Source organism: Acipenser ruthenus, chromosome 51, assembly GCF_902713425.1.
Source record: "Acipenser ruthenus chromosome 51, fAciRut3.2 maternal haplotype, whole genome shotgun sequence".
Classification (NCBI taxonomy): domain Eukaryota; kingdom Metazoa; phylum Chordata; class Actinopteri; order Acipenseriformes; family Acipenseridae; genus Acipenser; species Acipenser ruthenus.
Genome location: NC_081239.1, coordinates 2,772,511 through 2,795,472, shown reverse-complemented (window position 1 = coordinate 2,795,472; position 22,962 = coordinate 2,772,511). Strand labels below are relative to the sequence as shown.

Below are 22,962 nucleotides of genomic sequence, written 5' to 3'. Positions count from 1 at the left end.
AGTGTAACCATCAGTCCGTCCCACTGCAGCACTGCATAGACCACATGTGGCACTTCTTGCATCCACCAAGTGGCCGTCCCAAATTCTTGCGTATATTTTTTAATATAAATAGTGAACACAAGTATGTGTTGGGGGACTTGAAGTAAACTATAATTTACCTTAAAATAACTAGCTGCCTCTATCGGTAGATGCAGCGCTATGAAACATATGTAAAGCGAAGTACTACCTGCTTTCTGCGCACGGACAGTGATCAACAAGGCTGGGTGGTCCAGTGGTTAAAGAAAAGGGCTTGTAACCAGGAGGTCCCCGGTTCAAATCCCACCTCAGCCACTGACTCATTGTGTGACCCTGAGCAAGTCAATTAACCTCCTAGTGCTCCGACTTTCGGGTGAGACATAGTTGTAAGCGACTCTGCAGTTGATGCATAGTTCACACACCCTAGTTTCTGTAAATCGCCTTGGATAAAGGCGTCTGCTAAATAAGCAAATAATAACATAGGAATGAAAAATTATTATATATTTTCTTTTGTTTTTTTGACACACAGATAAAGAATAGTTGCCCAAGTGTTTGTGTACAATACAGTAAACCAGTCAAGAGTCTATTTTCACTTTCACTATGGTGTATAATTACATTTTGAAAACACAGGGCCTGCTTCTGATGTCAGCATTTTAATGTAAGCTTTGCAGGCAGGGGACATAGTGGCATAGTGTTGCCGGGGGGGGGGGGCAGGTTAATGGTTAGACTCTGGTGTACCAGTGTAAGGCTACTGTTGCTATCTGTTAGTGGGAGCCTTGTGACGTGTGTCTGTCCATATTGTATTACAACAGGATTTGGAATCCTGATTGAATGGTGTCATATTTAAGGGACAATGGCATTGATGTTGCATGTTCCTCTATAATAATGGAACTCCTGAGTCAATAACTTAATTATGTATTTATTATTTGTATATTTAGCAGACACCTTTATCCAAGGCGATTTACAGAGACTAGGGTGTGTGAACTATGCATCAGCTGCAGAGTCGCTTACAACTACGTCTCACCCGAAAGACGGAGCAGTTCCATATCTGAGTAATAACAGAACGGATAACCTCCATAAACAAATGGAGAGCAGTGCCTGTTGCTGCATGTTGTGTTGTATAGAGCCTGCGATTCAGTGGCTAACGGTGGTTCTCGTGTAGGGCAGAGGCGTGGGCAGTGCCCGGAAGAAGCTGGACGCGATCGAGGATCGAGACAAACCCTACGCCTGTGACAGTGAGTAACCGGAGAGCCCCCGCTGCAGCACCAGGGCTAGAGACCAGAGCGAGCTTACACTGTCTGTACTGATGCTGGATTACATTCATCCACGCACACACAGGGCCGCATGGGATAATATGGGAACTGGAGAGTCATAGTGTTGCTAGAGAACTCCCCTTTGACTGTTGGAGCATTTCACAGAGATGCAGTTAGACAAGTTCAGGGTCATTGAAATTTAACCAAGGATAAAATAGCTCTTTCAACATTGCTGACCTGTATACCAGGTTAGGAAAGAGAACTCCACTCCACACTGCAGGGTGCTCTAGTAGTAAGAAAGAGAACTCCACACAATTTAGCATGGACTTCAGTAGCTAGCTAGTTTATGACTGACCCAACGAAGGCATGTGAATATTTTGATATTCACAAGAGTACAAAGAGAACACGTAGCAACAGAGTAGTTAACATGTTTTGTCAGTCACGGACGCTAGCTGCCGCTCTAGCATGGGTTAGTGTGTGAACTGCATACAGCAGGGGCGACCTTTACAAGTGCAGTACTTATAGATCGAAGGTAATCTAAGCACAGCTTTGTGACCATCTGTTAATGATTTTCTTATGTCCCAGTTATATCTTGAATTGGACTGAGCTGGCACAAATTCTTGAGAGTATCAGAAGTAGGTCACACTGATGTATTGTATCAGTTCTGGCTTCTGATTGGCTGGGCTGACGAAGGCTGTGTCTAGTGATCCGCTCACTCCAATGAGAAAAGCTCTGTACCAGGGTTACACCTCTATCCAGTACTGCACTTAAGTACATGTGTGTGTGTTTCTGTAGATGTGTTTCTGTATTTTGATTTAAAAGGTTCAGTCACAGTCACTAGCTCATGGTGTCTCCATTTTCTTGTTTAACTTCTTGAACTTCATTTTAACACAGTTTCTTCTCAAGAGAATTAGCAATTGTCGAGCTAGATTAGTATATTGGTGTGTTAATCGATGCTTCAAAATCCATTTTCTATTCGCTCTAACATTTTTACTGTTCACTGTTTTGAATGTACAGAGAATCTTTTGATTTCACCAGTTCAAATTCAGTGCTACAGATGATCCTGTGAATCCTGCTACCTTTACTGCAGGTCACATGGTCTGACTGCAGCTCGACCATTGGAGTGACGTACAGCACAGGACGCGGTAAACAACTATAGCTTTGATATGTAAAATACATGCAAAGAGAAAATGGATTTCAAACCTTGATTAGCACAGCTTTTTAGGGCTGTTATGAACTGAAAGTTGTTTTTGGAATACCAACCTAACAATTTACGAATAAAAATTTAGAAATATCAATGATCTTTCAACAATATTGAACGTGAAAGAGACATCCGGTCGAAATGTTCACCATGGATTCACTAAGTTTCTTTTAGCATTTCCAACTCTAAACTCTCAATCGTGGTAATAGTAATGAATGCATTAATTATAACAAGATATTCTGCAGCATTACTGTGTACTGTTCCGGGTACATAGTTTTCTATAGTCCTGTCTCTCTTGTTAATTGATGTGCTGTAATGAGTATAGGTTTTAATTGTGGTGACCTGCTGACCCATTAGGAGATGGTGCGTCATTTGAAACTTCCTTAAAATACTTTTACCTTTTTATTGACATTTCTCACTGTTTTCAATGCTTTCATTGTAATGAGCTGCTCAATAATGACATTTTCAATTGTTGAGTAGAAATTATCCCAGTAATGCAGTTTATAATTGCAACTTACTCCCTCGTTAGTAGTTCTTCCTTTCACACTTTTTAAAATGACGCCACACCACTGTTCTCTCCCCAGTCTAATTACACGAGCCTTCAGTATCATTCTAATAGAATCTATTTTGGATTTGGAAATGATGTGAAATATCAACAGGACTAAAAAGCTGTATTTCTGTTAAAACATGAATTCATAAGGGAGAAAGGGAAGATTTCCACAAACTTATGCTTATGTGATAACTTTCAATTCTTTATTTCTGACCAGCTGAAAAAGAACTGGGGTGTTTTCAGTTGATTTTATTGAATCTATATATATAAAAAACAAAACCCCCAAGGTTCTGAAAATCAAACCTACAATAAAATAGTCTTAGTAATGCTGTGTTTCTACATGCCTCTGGGACTGACTGAAAGAAGTCAGACTTGTTCATTTCCATCAGCAGCAGATCCATTTCAATTGGGACTCTGCCTGCCTGCCTGCCTGCCTGCCTGCCTGTCTGTCTGTCTGTCTGTCAGCCCCAGTTAGGATTGCAGGCTGGCAGAACTCCGTCTCTCCACACTGACCTGACGTGCGACGCTAGAGAGAGGCAGGTTTTAAATCTCTGACTATAGAAAAAGAAATAGGCTGTGATTATATTATACTGTCCGGGGAATAGTGGAAGTTGGATTCATGGTGCAGATGGAAACGTGGCATTAGTACCAAATTAAATTAAAGTTTATATTATCAATTTAAATGTTGCCAGCATTGAGAACCACCATAGATTAGATAAAGCGAAGTGTTGAAAGTTATCACATTAAACAGACTTCACAAGCTGTTGCACAATTAAAACAAATACTCTGAAAGGTGAGTGGTTTATTACTGTGTTATCAGCACTAAGCAATGACCACCAAAAAATTTGAATTCTATAACATGTACATCTCAACTACATGGCTGGCATTGCTTTTGTAGTGAATGGCGTAGCAGCTGTCTTAGTTTTGAATAAGGAATACAGAATAGCGAGTTCTTAGCTCTCTTTTTTCTTTCTTAAACCTTCTCCTAGAGACATTCTTAACAGCAGCTAAATATTCTTTGAGTCCCTCTCTTTCTCTCTTCTCTCTCCCTCCCTCTCTCTTTTCTCTGTTTCAGACAGTTACAAACAAAAGCATATTCCCAAACCTTCTGAACGAGGTATCTCATCTGTTTGATCATTCTGCCTTTGTCTGTCGATAGCCTGTGACTACTTTTAAATGCAGTATTTGATTTTTTTACTTCAATTACAATTAAAGGACTTCAAACAAAAAATTGTATTAGGCGAATCTTACCGTGAAATGTCTAGCTGATGGCGAAGACTGACTCATTTCACAAGAATGCTTGCATCAGATTTTAGCAACATCTAGAGAACAGCTGATCCCATCGTGATGAGTCATTGGGAATATTGGAGTGTGGGGCAGTATGGATGCACCAGTCAGTTTAGTTCTCACAGCAGTTAGCAGTGTTACACTGCCTGGCCACTTCATTAGGACCTGTGTGTCTACCTGATGCATACAGCACTGTCATGGTGTTCCTAGTAAAGAGGCCATGTAGTAGTTTTGCAGTCACAGATGTACGAATAAGAACGTGAAAATTTCAAGTTTCATTTTTTACTTCTGAGCAGTGAACTGGCAAACAGAAGGATATTTTTATTTCAGGGACTATTCTGTTGAAACGTGTTGAACACCTGGGAAACAGGAATAAAATATATTTCTGTTTTAACATCATGTTCTGGTAAGATGAGCAGTGTGGGTTGTGCTGCATTTCAAAATAAGACTTACTATATTGATTTGCTTGAAGTCCTTTTAATGGAATTGCCCATTCTAACGAATGGGAAAGCTTTGCTTAGCTTTAACACTGAACCCTGTGTTGCTTTTACTGTTTCCTCCATAGGTGAGAGACTGTGTAGCAAGACTCCCCCCGATTTGATCTCAGTGCTCAATCACACAGTGCAGTGAGAGGCTGTGTGTAGCAGGACTCCCCTGATTGATCTCAGTGTGCAATCACACAGTGCAGTGAGAGGCTGTGTGTAGCAGGACTCCCCTGATTGATCTCAGTGCTCAATCACACAGTGCAGTGAGAGGTTGTGTGTAGCAGGGCTCCCCTGATTCTCAGTGCTCAATCACACAGTGCAGAGAGAGGCTGTGTGTAGCAGGACTCCCCTGATTGATCTCAGTGCTCAATCACACAGTGCAGTGAGAGGCTGTGTGTAGCAGGACTCCCCTGATTGATCTCAGTGCTCAATCACACAGTGCAGTGAGATGCTGTGTGTAGCAGGGCTCCCCTGATTCTCAGTGCTCAATCACACAGTGCAGTGAGAGGCTGTGTGTAGCAGGACTCCCCTGATTGATCTCAGTGCTCAATCACACAGTGCAGTGGGAGACTGTGTAACAGGGCTCCCCTGATTGATCTCAGCTTTGTCTCGTTCTGTGTTCGTGAGATGGTGGCAGGACCGCTGATTTTGTACAGATCATTTCATTCTCATCGTGCAGATTAAAGGTGTACCAGCTTTCCTGTCATGTATTGCTTTTCACACTTGCTTCTCTCTCATTGTGTGAAGTTAAAGGTGTAACTCAGGGTTTTCTAAACACATTTTCTTGGCTGATATCCACAGTGACAGGGAAATAAGAGGTGACCGAATGCATGTAGCACGGTAGAGTTTTACACACCCGCTTATCCAATACTTATAAAACACGATATTCAGAGTATCAGGATCTGGTGCTATAAAGAGATCCCCGTCTGTCTTTATATGTGCAAATTGCACTTACATTTAACACTGTTTAATCCAAATGTGGTAAAACTCAGTTAGCTGGAATGTATGTTTTTGCATGTTTGCATATAAATGTAACAGGTGCATCTGCTTTTCATACTGGTAGCTGTAGTTTTGTATTTATAACTGACAGGGGATGTACGTTACCTTCGTCTAAATGAAGCCCCGTTATACAGTCAAACCTGCTCAATGTCACTCCAGTTAATATCATCCTCCTCCTCCTCCTCCTTATTATCACTGAATGCCACAATATAATAAGGACAAGCTCCTGATCATATCACTTTGGTTATCGCACTCCGGCCAATGTCACTCGCATGTAAAAGTCATACACTTGATTTCCACACTTAGGGAATTAAAAGCATAAGATTAGAAGGTTTCCATGTGAGTGAGTAGCTGTTCAGGAAACATTCTAAATAGAAATTCTAGCATACAGAACACTGCAGTGGTAACAGAGTTTTTATTACACAGTGCTGTTAACATACATTATAAATAAGGTCACCATTGAATACTATTGGCAGCAACTACTCTTACTGTATCGCTGAGAGTGTAGATCTCACAGTCAGAATGTCAATGACAAAGCATTTGAGACACTTAAACTACAGCAGGTTCTATATGAACAGATTGTACATTTTATTGTCAGCGGTTATTTAGAATGACTTGTATGTTTAGTGGCTCCCTCTAATGAAGTTGAGAGTGTACTTTCTCATGCCCTCTTTGTATGAAATACACTCCACTTGATTAGAGGTAGCCACTGAACATTGATAAACACAGTATAGTACACTATGTATTGAAAATAAATTATGTTAATGAACACTATTGTAATCCATTCGATACCTAGTACTGTATTTGAGCACTACAGCATATTTCATCTTTTTTAATGCTTATTTAGACCATTTAGATCCTTCTTAAAAGGTGTAGTGATATTAAACGGTTTTGACTGTACTCTGCTTCCTCTTCCTGTTCACTTCCTTCCTGTGTTACAGGTTAACAGATCTCCACAATTCAACAGCACTCAGTGGGCTACTATTGTAACAAAGAAATGTTTTTTTAAACTGGTTATTACACGTTTAACCCTGGAAATGTCGATTTCCGAATCCTGCCATGTGTTTCCCAGCTCAGGAACACTGCCCTGCACGGCTCCTTTCTCAAGTATCTTCAATCAGCATTTTCTTCCACTAGCGTAACAAACACCCTTGAATTTCAAGGGAAGAATGACTAAGTCAGGGTTTGTAACTGGCACTGTCCCAGACCTGGGTTTCAAAACTCCCCTTGTTTAGGTATATTATTGACATGACAGGAGTTTGAACAATCAGGCCCCTGCTCAATCGAATTCTCAAAAAACAGTTCTTCAGTCCCCTCTGTTTCTCCCTGTTTGTCCTACTTCGTAAAAATAAATCATTTAAATTTGTTTAAAGGGATTCAGATAATAAAATGATCCTATAAATCTGACCTGCTGTCCACCAGCATTAGCTATTTAGGTCTCACGTGTGCATTTTTTATAGAAGACAACCTGTTTTTTTATTTATTTATTTTTTAAATGGAGAAATCTGGTACTGTAGTTTGCATGCCCTACTTCCCGGTGTTGTGTGTGCACTTCCTCGCTCACGTCTGCTGTGTTAAAGCATGGCACTGGCTCCATGTTAAGGGAAGCAGCTGGTTTGGTTAGTGACAGGAAATGAGATGTTGAAGTGCAACACTAACTGAAAGCAAACAGATTTCTTTAACTTGGTCTAGTACCACATATTGAGTTTAAAATAAGCACCTGTTTCCAACCAGCTGCTCCTGTAATGACTGGCATGCAGCCCTGTGACATGGGTCACCCACTTATCTTGTTGAGACAGAATCACTGGGATCCTTGAAGACCCGACTAGACAAAGCTTGAGATCAATCAGGTGCTATGAACCGCGCATTGATGGGCCGAATTGCCTCCTCTTGTTCATACATTCTGTAGAGATCTGTACTGCGAGAGAACAGCATGTGAGGTTGATGGTATTTGATTGGCTGGGATGTTGTGTGTGACGTCTTGTTTTGCTCGCCAGTCTGTGGGAAACGCTACAAGAACCGTCCTGGGCTGAGCTATCACTACGCACACTCCCACCTGGCAGACGAGGAGGGGGAGGATCGAGAGGATTTGGAGCCACGCACCCCCATCCGCCCCAGATCCGAGGAGCAGAAATGTGAGTCCAGCATGTGCTCACTGTGCAAGAGCACCATTAGAAATACCCACAGTAGAGTCTCGCTAATGCAAACTGACTAGAATACAAACCATTTCATGTGGCATTCACTGCCATCTCTTCGGATATTTAATGTTGTAATAATAACCAAAACCAAGTAGCAATTAATAGGGTTGTAACAATACACTGATCTCATGATACAATACATGTCGTGATATGCAAGTTGTGATATGATATTTATCACGATACATGGGATGACCTCGATTGGCATAAGATCAAGTGGTCATTTAATGATGGATCGTTTTGTTAAAAGAACAATTTAATGAGATAGGGAGAGGATGTATTCAAGAACCACTTGATGAAATACTGTGAGCTGTGTTGTGCTTTTGGTCTTGTATTACAATATAAATGATACAGACCTCTATTAAGATGATATATCATGGAAAGAAAGGATCACAACTCATCTATACATGATAAATCATTACACCCCTAGCAATTTATGACGTGTGCATTTATAAATAAATAAATGTCAAATTTACACACCATGAGATTTCAAACCATTATATCTTCTGATCTGAGATGCTGAGAATGTATCTTGTGTAACTTCCCACCCTTCATGTCCATAGTGATCCATCATAATTAGCATAAGCAATATGATTCCTGGCTGCCTTTTCTTCAGCTGGGAAAATGGTTTTGGTTCTTTGCTTGTATTTTATACTTCAGTTTGGACTGTGCAGATTTTCAGACAACACTATTGAAAGAGAATATGCTGCTTCCTGTGCTGTAGGGCAATTTCACTGTCAGACCCTGAAACGGTTTGTTTTAATGTTCAGCTTTGTACAGGAAAAACCTGTTTAGCCTGGATTATTAACGGGAGTCTAAAGAACAAAAACCTAACAAATTAATTCCTTGTGTAAAGTGATGTGGTTTGTAAACGGTGTACCTGTCCCCTCTGATTTCTGCTCGCAGCTAAAAAAGGGCCAGACGGCTTGGCGCTGCCCAACAACTACTGCGACTTCTGTCTGGGAGACTCCAAAGTGAACCACAAGACGGGCCAGGCTGAGGGGCTGGTGTCCTGCTCAGACTGCGGCCGCTCAGGTGCAGACCATCCCCTCCCCCCCCCTGCTGTCCGCAGCACACTCACTGCTCTTGCTTGGCAGTTTATCTTTTTTCTTTTTTTTTAACTGCCCTCAACTTTTATGATATAATCACTTTTATTGCAGTTGCCCAAATATTGTGTTTGTATTTATTTATTTATTTATTTTTGTTTGTTTGTTTGTTCACCTGAGTAATTCTACCACGTTTCCTAACTATGCTATAATTTGTCATGCACACACAGCTGTGGGCAAACATTTTGCATCACCTAGAATTTTAGGATTGAGACACAAAAAAACAACTATATGAACATAATTGAGATCTTTTATTTATCATGTAATCAAAGAAGCTATAAAATGATATCGCAAAAGCCTACCGGATGCCTTAATAGTAGTACAGTATTTCATGTTAATTTCTAAATGTAATTTTTTTTTTTTTTAAGATTTGTCAGTTTTTCATTCAGTATAAGGAAAACTATAATGTGGTATATAGTTCAATATTCAGCAAGTTTCATTCAACATTAAAACACAATTTGTAAATTCTGTAGTTCTGAAAAACCTTTGGACAGTCTGGGCAGGGTAACTTCTCGTCCCCAACAGAGTTTAAAAAAGTTGTGACCGAAGGGGATATAATATTTTTGTGTTTTTTGATTATGAATTCAGGAGCTGTACTTTCAGTTCCATCCATATATGTAATATAGGCCGGATCAAAGTGTCTTTATATTATGTTAGCGCCATCTAGTGCACAGCAGTGTATTGCCAGTAAAACAAAAAGAAACTTGATCCAAAGTAGCTGACCACTAGATGGCGCTGGCTCTTACTAATATAAAGACACGTTAAACGTGTGTGTGGCAGGCAACGAGAAGAAGAAAACACCTCAACAGACTGCTCAAAAGCTTGAGTTACTGCAGTAAAAAAAAACAAGATAAGGGGCGTAAGAAAATAGGAATGTAATTTGCAGCTCCTTTAGTTTGAAGTGTCTTTAGTTTGAAATTGTTAATGAAACTGAACAGCTTAAACAGGAAATAAAATGTAATCCTGTACCCAGTTTGATTAGGTTTCCAGCTCAGTTTGTGCGTGTGTTTGCCCAACATCTCTCCCCCGTCTCTCTGCAGGACACCCCTCCTGTCTCCAGTTCACTCCGGTCATGATGGCTGCAGTGAAAACCTATCGCTGGCAGTGCATCGAGTGCAAGTGCTGTAACATCTGCGGCACCTCGGAGAACGATGTGAGTTCACTAGAGTCTCTCCCTCAATCCTTTAACACAAGGCCCTAGAGAGCCCGTCATCTAATTCTGTTAGAACTTGCCAATGACCTTCTTAACACAAGCTGTGGAGAATGTCAGTGTGCGTCACCCTGTGGATCATTTCTTACCCTCACATTACGTTTCCTGCAGTGCTTGGGATTAGGGGTGCAACGATGCACCAATGTCACGATATAATACGTGTCGCGATATGCAGGTCACAATACATGTGATGGTCCTGATGGGCCACCTATAAAATAGCACCTATTCTTCATTCAAGGACCACTTGGTAACTCCAGTGAGTTATGTATTGCTTTTGGTCTTGAATCACAATTCAAACGATACATACCTCTATTACGATATATTTTGTAAAGAAGGAGACATCAATCCCTGATGAATCGTTACCCCCCAGGGATGTGAGTGCCTGACCTGGTCTTCCTGTTTCAGGACAAGCTGCTGTTTTGTGATGACTGTGATCGTGGATACCACATGTACTGTCTACAGCCGGCCATGTCGGAACCCCCTGAAGGTGAGTTTCTTTATTTGACTGATCGTGGAGACTGTGTACTGTCGTAAGTCTTTTCCAAGTACACCTGTGGTCTCATCATCAGAAAGTCACAGCTCTCTATAATTGAGGGCTCATCAGGATAGCTCTTTTGATTTGGTCTGTTCTTGCAAATGTTTGCAGTCCATGGTCCCAAATGGTCTCCGTTTCCAGCCCTATTCTCTACTGTTCACTCAAAACGTGCTTTAAAAGGATGTGAATCCCAATTACTTTAGCAAATACAGATTCACTTAAAGAAAGTTGATTTGATATCAAACAAATGAAACAAGACTAATTGCATATATATATGAGTGGTTCTAATCGATTTAGGTTCTATTATGTGATATTGATTCACACTAATTCATATATGGTGTTATCATCATTGATTGGTACTAACTGTGTAGACCAAAATACATCGCTTGGTGTTCTGCAGTTAACAGGTTTCTGTCTGCTTCAGTTAATCCAAGTCTTGAAATCTGTTCAAGGGAATTACATGGGAAATGAGTCCCTGAAAAAAAAAGGCTGGTGGTCTTGTATGCTTTATATTAATTTATTGTTTTATTTTTGTTTTTTTATTAGGAAGTTGGAGTTGTCATCTATGTCTGGATTTATTGAAAGACAAAGCCTCCATATACCAGAACCCTGATGGCACTCCATGAGACACAGACCCCTCACAACCCCCTCCCTCCCACGAGACAGACCCCGCCCTACAGGAGATACATTGACCCCTCACAACCCCCTCCCTCCCTCTGCTCCCACGAGACAGACCCCGCCCTACAGGATATACATGGACCCCTCACAACCCCGTCCCTCCCTCCCTCCCTCGAGACAGACCCCGCCCTACAGGAGATACATGGACCCCTCACAACCCCCTCCCTCCCTCCCTCCCACGAGACAGACCCCGCCCTGCAGGATATACATGGACCCCTCACAACCCCGTCCCTCCCTCCCTCCCACGAGACAGACCCCGCCCTACAGGAGATACATGGACCCCTCACAACCCCCGCCCTACAGAAGATACATGGACCCCTCACAACCCCGTCTCTCCCTCCCTCCCTCCCACGAGACTGACCCCACCCTACAGGAGATACATGGACCCCTCGCAACTCTCTCCCTCCCTCCCTCCCTCGAGACAGACCCCGCCCTACAGGAGATACATGGACCCCTCACAACCCCCTCCCTCCCTCCCTCCCACGAGACAGACCGCGCCCCCTACAGGAGATACATCCACATCTGGAATCTGGCTTCCTATCGGACTGCGTCGCCTTAATCCACTTGGGACGCACCACAGCTCCCCATAAAAACTGTCCGAGATGCAGAGTGAATCATGGTGTAGCCGCTTGAAGAGTATACCCAATACACAGAGGGAGACAGGTCCATATACTGTAGCATTGAAATGAATTTAGAAATTACTGTAGTGTACATTTCGAAATGAATTTAGAAATAGTAAAAGAAACATAATAAATTCAAGGACGAACCTTTCGACCGCAAGTCTTTTTTTAAATGTCTTCAGAAGACACTGAGAGAGACTTCTAGTCCAAATGTCTGTCAGTGAATTTATTGCATTTCTTTTAGTATTTCTAAATTCAGCACTATTGAATGTTTAATGGTTATGAACGATTCCAAAATGAGATACGGTAAAACTATAATTACAGTTGTAGTCAAAAGTTTACATACCTGAATGGAAATGTTATAATTTCTACAAATTTCTCAAACAAATAGTTGTAGGAAAAATCTTTTGTAGCAAAAGTTTTGCTTTTGTGTATGAGGAAAAAAAGTTACAAGAAATAATGTCTACAATTTTTTTGCAAACTCAAAATGCTAATTCAAAAGTATTCATACCCTGACAAGGAAAATGAAATGAATAGCTAGCTGAGGCACCTTTAGCAATAAGAACCTCTTTTAAACGATTAGGATATTTGTCAGTGAGCTTTTGGCATGATTCTTTAGTGACACTTTTTTTGTGACCATTCTTCAGCACAAAATTGTTCCATTTCATTCAAATTCCAAGGACCTCTCTTGTGCACAGCCTTCTTCAACTCATACCAAAGATTCTCTATCGGATTTAAATCTGGACTTTGACTAGGCCATTCCAGAACCTTGATTTGATTCTTCTTTAACCATTCTGAAGTAGATTTTGATGTGAGCTTTGTTGTTGTGTTGGAACGTCCAGTTGCGCTTTAAACCAAGTTTTATAGCGGAGGGTTTCAGATGATTGTCCAATATCTTTTGGTATGCTATGGAATCCATTTTACAGTGTAATGGAACAAAATTTACTGTGCCATTAGAGGAAAAACAGCCCCACAGAAGGGTATTACCACTTCCATGCTTGACAGTATGTTGTTCTTTTCTTTGTACGCCTCACCAGACTTTCTCCAAACGTAACGACTATCAGTGTGACCAAATTTTTGTTTTTGTTTCATCACTTCACAAAACCTGACCAGAACTCATATCCATCGTTCAAATTCTGTTTTGCAAACTTTAAGCGATTGTCCTTGTGACATTTTCCTAAGAGTGGCTTTTTCCTTGGCCTGCGACCATTGAGACATTCACCATGCAATACTCGACCTATGGTTGAAATGGAAACCCAGTCCCACTTCCAGCCAAATCACTATGAATATCTTTGGCAGTCAATCTTGAATTGTTATTAACCTTCCTCACAATTCTTCCACTTGTTCTTGGTGAAAGAACCTTCTTTCTTCCAGACCAAGGGAGCATTGTGACAGTACCATGAGTCTTGTACTTCTTGATAATAGAAACAAATAGTTGAAATTGGGATACTCAGATGCTTGGAAATCTTCTTGTATCCTTCTCCAGCTTTATGACCATAAATAATTTTCTGCCTAAGGTCTTCAGATAGCTCTTTACTTTTTCCCATATTTATTTATTTAGCAGGCGCCTTTATCCAAGGCGACTTACAGAGACTAGGGTGTGTGAACTATGCATCAGCTACGTCTCACCTGAAAGACGGAGCACAAGGAGGTGAAGTGACTTGCTCAGGGTCACACAATGAGTCAGTGGCTGAGGTGGGATTTGAACCAGGGACCTCTTGGTTACAAGACCTTTTCTTTAACCACTGGACCACACAGCCTCATTACCATGACTTCTTGGTAATGACAGCAATCATCCTATGCCTAACAGCATTTTCTAGGCTTTTCTAGAATTAGGTTCTGCATTATCATATTGAAATTTCTAGCACCTTGTAGACAATACTATCATAGCATCAAAGGGTATGAAAACTTTTGAATTAGCATTTTTGGAATTTTGCAAAAAAAAAATTGCTGAAATAAATAATTGTAGACATCTATTACCTGTAACTTTTCCTCATCCACAAAAGCAAAACTTTTGCTACAAAAGATTTTTTCTAAAAATTCCTTGTTTGAGAAATTTCTAGAAATTATAAATTTCCATTGGGGTATGTAAACTTTTGACTACAACTGTGTATATATATCTTTCACTCAGCAGCACCGGATATGAAAAATATATTCGATGCTAGATTTCAACACTTGTATAATTAATCAAAATTGCAATTAGGGTATGCTGATATTGCCAAGATCATCAATTATCTAACTTTTTAAAACATTATTTTAGATACTCTGTAATAACTGAAACTTTAAACTTGTTCTTGCCTCTTATTAGCAACAGCCTTGCCAGGTTATTTTCACTTTGGCACACGGGCAATGAGTTTTTAATTTACTTTCAGCTGGTATTCGAGTACGAAGGCTGTTGGTTTCATACCTTCAATATGATCACATGTTCAGCCGATACTATAAAAGGTATCTTAAAAAAAAAAATTCTACGTATATGGGCGTTTTATCCAGTTTTACAGACAACTGGTATTCGTAAAAGATTAAAACAACTGAACTCTAAGGGACTGATGTGCTAATGAGGAAAGGGAATCCTTGGTATCACTTGATTTCAGCAGTCTTGTCTGGTCGGTCTTGCATTCTGCAGTTTGAAACAAACAAAAACAAACTGGAGAGAGATTCATAATGCTATCAATGAAATATGATATTCACGTGTAACCTCTTTGTAGATTGCGCTGCTAAACTTTTTTTTTTGTGCCGTGTTAGTGTTGCTAGAAATGAGTCCTCTGTGGAGAGCCCATGCTTCCCACTTGGCTAGGTCTGCTGTGTCTCAATGCACTGATCACAGCTGTTTGGCTGGGATGTTTGTGAATGCAATGGACAGTGCCCATTCACCAGCAACAATATAACCACCTATACTGTAAGAATGAGCATTCATAAAACACGTTCTATACATGCTAAGTCTATACTTCCAGTCATCATTCTGAAACAATCTTCTCGTATCAAGCAGGGCAGTGTTTTATACCTGTTTAAACTTGCTGCATCATCTCACAAGAGATCACAACAGAAGAGGCTGTGTCTGTTTTTAAAGAGATCGCACTGCTTTATTTTTGTAGAATTTGCTCTGTCTTATTTAACAATGTATTTTTAGGGAGGTCTCGTACATTAGGAAAGCCTTTTCAATGACGAGAGCCCGTGCAGCACTGTTTAGTGATGACTGAAGGATGAATGGATTGTTTTGTGAATCAGTAAACACTGAAGTGCAGGATTAGTGGTTGCTTACCTCTCTCTGATTGGAGGTCAGTTCCCTCATTGTTGTGCAGTGTTAGGGTTGAAAGCTAGGCGCTGTCAATGAATTAGCAAGGGCCTTATTGACTGGATCTTAATCATGTAGTTATGGGGTTTCTGCCCATGAAGGGCCAGTACTGAGCTGGTAACTTAATACTAGAGGAAGGAATTTCAGAAGCGCATCGAAGTACTTGGGCACAGTCCAAGGCTAAACTTGAGTTTTTGATTTGAACAGGCTGCAGTACAAACAACTACTCAACATGCCTAGTAATTGGCAAAGCAATAAAACAGTGGGGTTGTGAGGGGGAGTGAACTGTCGTGAATCATGATTGTGCAGATCCACCCTTCATGTGTGACGTGGTTGTGTCCAGTGCATTCTGGTAATTCAATCAGGTTCTGCTGAAGAGTTTGACTTTAGTGTTGGGACAAGTATTGGAATATTGGAACATGTTCGGTTTTTGCTCATATAATAGAATTTAAATAGACTGTAGAGGCAAAGAAAAGCAATGCATACATGTCCAAAACAAATAAGCCCCATTGCACTTTACAGAACAGTGTTTCTCTCTATTAATAGCTCATTTGATGGGGTGCTTGGTTTTTACTCCCAGGAGATTTTTATTTACTGTAATATTGTAAAAAAATCATCCTTTTTGGTTTACCAGCTAATTCCAAATTGAAGATAACATTTAGAATTGTATATAAAAGACCAATGTTCATCCCAGCACTATAGGTTTGTTTCAAGTCAAGAGCATTCAGTGTATATAATGAAGGGATGTTAATAACGCAGCCGTGACCAGTGAGGTTTTCTTGCCCTGCAAGCTGATGATTCGATTGACTTCACAGCACACAAGCTGGAAAAGGTGCCTAGGAATAAAAAGTCTACTTTATGTATATGCGTGTTGCTCCCCAGTATTAATGTTTTCCGATCAAAATACAGTGCATCTCATTGCAAACCCCGTACAGAATGCCAGTACACGCCAGGTGAAGTGGTTGCAATTGTTTCATCCTTGTGTACATTTTTTTAATTTATTTTTTTAAAGGTGCTGTTTTTAAAGTCCACCTCCATGCCACCTGAATTGAATGTAGTGTTTAAAGGTGCCCCTGTTTGTTTTTGAAAGTATTTTTTTTTTTTTTTTTTTTACAGAAGGAATGTGAGAGAATTGTTTTGATTTGCTTTCGTTCCTGAGCTGCAGGGCAAGCGTATTAAACCTGCTGGGGGTGTTTGATCCTCACATGTGGCTTATCTAGCTGATACAGAGTGCTGGCACAGGACAATCGTGGAACACAGTGACTCCATGAAATAATGTTTCCTTTAGGGGGGGCGCTGTTAAAGTTAACTATATAAGAAAGACAACACAAAAAAGAAACATCTGAGCTTTGACTGTCCTTGCGGTTGTATGATCGCCTCCCTTTTCTGGAGGCAGTTGTTAAAAAGAATGAGTTTGCTGTGTGCACATTGGGTTTCAACAGTGCCCTCCGGTGGTCATTCTGTACGGCACGTTTGTGTTCCCCACGGCTTGTGCCAGCACTGAAATTCAGCACTCTTGTCAGCTAGATAAGACAATTCAGTTGTGGACATCCACCCAATCAGCCTAATCCCATATCTGTATAATGGAGAGGTTTCATTATCTAACCACTTGTACCACTACTGACAGTAGCAGCTTGAATATACTCCCTGAATAAAGCTGCATGACACGCAGGCTTCAAGGGCAGTGTGTTTTTCTGCAGCCAAAACTACATTTTCAAGCAGTCGGCTTGCACTTGGTATGCTTTGTTCGTCTGTGTTCATGGTTAGGTTACAAAAACAGTGCCGTGACATCCCAGTCCATACAAATGTATAAGAGCCTGCAAGAATATAAAATGTGCTTTCTACATTTCTGTAAAAGTTATACTTGCTGGAATCATTTTTCAAGTTGCTGAAAAATCTTTTTTTCACATTCGGTGCTGTTCCAAGCCATTGTCTACAACTCTGAGGACTGTGGAGTCAGGAGATGCTGTTCCCATCCATTGTTTACAACTCGGAGGACTGTGGAGTCAGGAGATGCAGACACAAAGCTTCCCAATCTCAAACCAGAGAGAGTTCTACAGAAAAAGGATCTCAGTATGAGAGCAGCAGATTGCTAGCATGATCAGTGAGTGCTATTGTAGATTGCACTGACTCTGTGGGAGGTTATCATTATACTGCATTATGTTGATGTCATCCTAGCTGCTTTGACATGCTTTACATTGTTTCTATTCCCTGATGTCCTGGGCACAGCCACAAACCGGACTGGGGAATTATTTTCTTTATTTTAAAATTCCTAATCTAAGAAGGTGCTGTTGCAATTTTTGGGCACTAGATGCCACTGTGTGTTACGGGGTACATTTCCGTCGCTCAGATTTTGGAAGTTGCTTTATCCTTTTCACAAAGTGAAGTTGGAAGAATGAAATCCCCCCCTGTGAAACCTTTTCTTAAGAACCAGATTTGTACTTGATTTCAGCAGAATTGTGCCCTCTTCTAATCTGAGATATACTGGGAGGGCAACATTTTTTTTTTTTTTGTCCTACATTATACAGGCACTGTCTGTAAAACCAGTTAGACACAATAACGGCCAGCATTCACGCACCACAAGATCTCCAGCCCTCATGCCTCTGCTTCTCTGCACACAGCATTGCACACAAACTCCTGATAAACCAAATGGCTCCGGATCGCTATTTTTCTGTTTTGATTAACCAGTTGTGTGCAACAGACAGTGACTATAATTGAATGGGTTACAGTGATACTGGCAATGACAAACTCCAACCCCCCCCATTGGCTGACAGCTTGAGTCTCCGCCCATGGAAGGAATGTGAACATTCTGCTTGGGTATGAAAGATTTTGGAGGGTGGGGTTTTTGTGTCTTTAGATCCTATTTTGAGAACCAGCTTCTGAAGTAATTTATTAACTCCATCGGTGGAAATGTTTTTATTTTATTTTAATGGGGTGGTTTGGTTAGGGAACTGATTATATTAGCTGGAAGGATTGGTTCACACATTTGCATTACTGAAAATTAAACTTTAAAAAAAAAAAATCTATTCAGTACTGGGAAGTTGAGGTTTGGGAATGGGATATTTTTGTATCATTTAGTTTTTCTGTTTTAACTATAAGCAACTAACTTGTACTAAAACCTGCATATACCGCCATGTTATTATTTGCCTTGTTGTTTAGACCCAGTGGCCATTGTAATAGTTTTTATTTTCTGTTCATTGTATTTTTTTTTTATATATAATGTCTGCTAGGAGATGGCAACTCTTTTTTTTTTCTAGGTATTGTATTTCTGTTCATCACAGGAGTTTTATGGTACTACAATGTTTCTTAAGGAAAATAAAATTTTTGACACGGACTTGGAGAGAATGATAATTATTGCGTCGCTTCTCGATCATTCTGAACTACCCATAGTATATCACCTTTGATACTGACATGAGGCAAAATAAATAATTGTCTTAGTGCTGCAGTGTTTACAAGAAACTCACTACTTTACCTTTGCTGTATCCTGTGTTGTCTATATTGCAATTCCTGCAACAATGCTGGAGCTCTGGTTGAAATGAGTGGCTTGTTGAGGGAAAACCAGCATTGTTGCAGGAGGGAGCGTGATCCTGATACACAGAGGTCCTAATAGGAGCATTTTGTTTTCTCCTGGCAAAAGTTTTTGAGTAAATGTTGAGGAATGTATTGCCCAGTTGATTTGTGAATACGAGTTTCAAAAGAGCATGCAACATGTTTAACTGTGATACAGAAAACACGGGACACAGCAGGGGTAACGTATCGTTTCGTGTAAGCACTGCAGGGTGTCCTGCAACACTTCCACTGGGTTAGGTGGGGAATGTTGCTCATACTAAAAAGAGAAGTGAATGGATTTAAGCATTGGTTAGCACTCATTTAAATATGGGCAGGGATAATATCACTAAGGCTAATAAAAGGGAATTGATTTTAAAGTCTTGTTAAGCACCTTAAACTCTTTAAACCCCTAAAAACTCTTCTTGGCTGGTCTGTGTATAAAGAACAGCCCTAGATCCTGGTAAATGAGAAAAGCAAACAGCCAGCCAGTGCAAAGTGAGCGAGCAGGTCATGAAGAGCAGAACATGTCAGGTTTACTTCACACCTCCTGTCAACCAGCATCCGGGCTTGTTTCTTCTATGGTGGCGGTGCACCATGCATGGCTTGTGTCTCAGACCCCAGTGAGCAATTGTCTTGGACCAACTTACCTGAGGTAACATTAGGCAGCTCGAGATCGGTGGTAATCAAGGTCTGAAAGCACACACTCCCTGTCTCTGCACTCTCCATTGCAGAAACCCATTTGGAGGGTAAAATGAAGAACAAAAGAATATCCCTCCCAGTCATTGAAGTCGTAATCTATAGTAGCCTGTTGACAGGTCCTCCTAATTTGGTAAGCTGGTCGTGCCGGTGCGGCAACATTGAACTGGGCATTCGAATCACAGGTAGGGTGAGAAAACATACTTTCCACCTAAATTTGTTCCAGTATCTCGGCCAAGAATAATGTTCCTGGCGTATCTCTGTCCCGTTTCAGATATGATGCGGTAAGCATTGGCCAAGAACAGGAAAGCAAGGACTAGTAAAATGCTGCGGCTCCAACAGAACCTTATTTTTTTCGTAAGATTCTTATTTCTCAACAACATGACTAGGTCACCTATTCCATCCCCTCCCCACTCTGTGTGAAGAGTACAGACAGAGGCTGCATGGGGAAAAGTGCAGAGCAGTTTGAAAGCAGGATGCCAGCTGCAGAAACTAAACTTAAACTTCCAAAAACAAAAATAAATAACATGGCCTTCAAGCCAGTAATCTGTGACACCAGCATGATGTGGGAAATCCGAGAGAACCCAGCAGAGCTAAACCAAGTGTGTGTAAAGTGCTGCAAGATCCATGACTTGCTTCAACAAGTAAGTATGCTCGAAATGGAGCTGCACGAAATGAGAGAGCAATAGGAGTTTGAGGAGCTGGCACACCTGAAATTCTTGGAAGTTTGCACCCCTAACAGACAGAAATACACCAGGGAGATAGAAGAGGGTCAAAACAGCCGAGTTCAGATAGGCAGAGAGGGGGAGAAAAAAAGAAACACAGTCAAACACACCACCAGAAATCAAAACGTCAAACAAAATTGATCCACTTCAAAATTTAGATGATCAAAAGCAACATCAAGAGAACGAAAGGAACAGCATCCAGGACTCTGTAAACGGTGCTGGCCAGGCAGCAAAAAAAAGGGAGGTTATGATTGGCAGTGAACCACAGCAAGTTCAGTGTGCAGTCTGGACCAGAGGTCTTCACAGGTCCAAATTAATCAACCCGACCCGACCCGAAAAAACAGTGGAACGCTTTTCTTTTCCCCAGCTTAGTATATGCACTGACTAGATACAGTATTAAAGCAGTGTGTTTTTTCCCAGTCAACCTGGAAATCTCGCTGAACTACAGACAGTGTTTATTCCATCATGAACCTACACAGAGCACTGTAAAATTAAATACATGTTTGTGTAAAAGATATAAAGATAAATACATTATCTGAAAATCAAATAAACTGAAGTACAATCTCGTAAATGCGTGATTCTATTACAAACTTTACATAAGAGCAAATGGAATTGAGATGCTAAAATTTGTGTTTTGTAAAACTTGTTTTCCTATTTTATCCACAATAACAATAAATGATTCCCACACCGCAGACTTGCATTTTTCTGTGAGCTTTTGTTCCTGGAATTCGTTTTTCTTTCACGTCCTTCATAAACAAATCCATTACTTAAGACTTTTAAGAATGATCTAAAAGTTACCCTTTTGATACGGGTCACATGTCTGCTACTGCGCTCTGCAAGCCGTGTCATGTGCTACTGGGGGAAGCCAATCCACGCAACAGGAATTATAAACAATGATTTTTAGTACCAAGGAGAGCCTCTTTAAGAGTAATGGACAGTTTGCGTATTACTGAGTAAACAAAATCAGACCCGACCCGAGTGTTGCGTGACAATTTTGCAGCCGAAAACCCGTTCGGTACGAGTCGGGTCCTCGGGTCCGGGTAGACCTGTGAAGACCTCTAGTCTGGAGCCCCTTACAACAACTGTGTGCTGCCTTCCAGGAGCTTTTGCCACACACATCACTCAGAACGTGGACAGGCTCCTTGAATGAACAGGAGACGACCCGGTAGTAGTCGTCCACATCGGTACAAACAACATTAGAAGAGACAGGCCAAGATCCCTGCAAAACAAATTCAGAGATCTAGGAAGGAAATTAAAAGACAAGACCAAAACTGGTATTTTCTGGGATACTGCTGGCACCTTGCAAAGGACCATACAGACAACTGGAAATAAATATCTAAATGCATGACTAAAATCGTGGTGCACACAGGAAGGCTTCACATTCCTTGAACATTGGACAACATTCTACAACAAGGACTATCTATAGAGGCGGGACGGACTGCACTTAAATAAAAAGGGAACCAATCTACTGGGAGAAAGGATCCTCGAGGAGGTTCAGAAGCATTTAAACTAGAAAGGAAGGGGGGAGAAAATAACAAAAAAACAAGGGCAACAACTCAGTAAGACACCGCTAACCAAGATCATGCAACAGTCTCTTGACACGGGTTGTACCGACAGACTGGAGAATTGCAGATGCAATACCGATCCACAAAAAGGGAGATAAAACCGAACCAGGTAACTACAGACCAATAAGCCTGACTTCTATTATATGTAAACTTATGGAAACTATAATAAGATCCAAAATGGAAAATGACCTAGTATCATGGCAGACAGTCTGCATGGTTTTAGGAAAGGGAGATCACCTGCTTGATTTTTTTTGAGGATGCAACCAACAATGGATAACTGCAAAGTATGTGACATGGTTTAGTTAGATCTCCAGAAAGCTTCTGACAAAGTCCAGCATAATATATTAATTCTGAAAAGGAACACAGTAGGGATTCAAAGAAATGCATGCACATGGATTAGGGAGTGGTTAACATGTAGAAAACAAAGTATTGATTAGAGGAGAAACCTCAAAATGGAGCGAGGTAACCAGTGGAGTACCACAGGGATCAGTTTTAGGCCCTCTGCTATTCCTAATCTACTTTAATGACCAGAATTCCAGGTTTAAAAGGCACATCGTATGCAGACAGGCTAAAAAAATTGAATCTATTCAGTCTTGAACAAAAAAGACTACGCAGCGATTTGATTCAAGCATTCAAAATTCTAAAAGGTATTGACAATGTCGACCCAGGGGACATTTTTGACCTGAAAAAAGAAACAAGGACCAGGGGTCACAAATGGAGATTAGATAAAGGGGCATTCAGAACAGAAAATAGGAGGTACTTTTTTACACAGAATTGTGAGGGTCTGGAACCAACTCCCCAGTAATGTTGTTGAAGCTGACACCCTGGGATCCTTCAAGAAGCTGCTTGATGAGGATCAATAAGCTACTAACAACCAAACGAGCAAGATGGGCCGAATGGCTGCCTCTCGTTTGTAAACTTTCTTATGTTCTTAAGTGTCTCCTTCCTCCTGTCCTGAGTCTGTATTTGAATCACAAAAACAAAGCCTGTCCTCAGGACCT

At 40.8% G+C, this 22,962-nt stretch overlaps 1 protein-coding gene across 2 annotated transcripts in view; it reads left to right on the top strand.

Annotated features, from left to right (window-relative positions):
* Window positions 1-18,760, top strand: part of LOC117967738 (zinc finger protein ubi-d4) — a 37,861-nt gene extending 19,101 nt beyond the window's left edge. The window contains exons 6-12 of one of the 2 annotated variants that reach the window (XM_059016024.1): window positions 1,178-1,250; window positions 4,095-4,136; window positions 7,788-7,925; window positions 8,892-9,020; window positions 10,132-10,244; window positions 10,707-10,788; window positions 11,383-18,760. In XM_059016024.1, coding sequence (XP_058872007.1) covers window positions 1,178-1,250; window positions 4,095-4,136; window positions 7,788-7,925; window positions 8,892-9,020; window positions 10,132-10,244; window positions 10,707-10,788; window positions 11,383-11,462 — 657 coding nt within the window. In that variant the 3' untranslated portion in view covers window positions 11,463-18,760. The remainder of the gene's footprint in view (window positions 1-1,177; window positions 1,251-4,094; window positions 4,137-7,787; window positions 7,926-8,891; window positions 9,021-10,131; window positions 10,245-10,706; window positions 10,789-11,382) is intronic. The other variant, XM_059016023.1, reaches the window with a different exon arrangement.
* The last annotated feature ends 4,202 nt before the right edge of the window (window positions 18,761-22,962 follow it).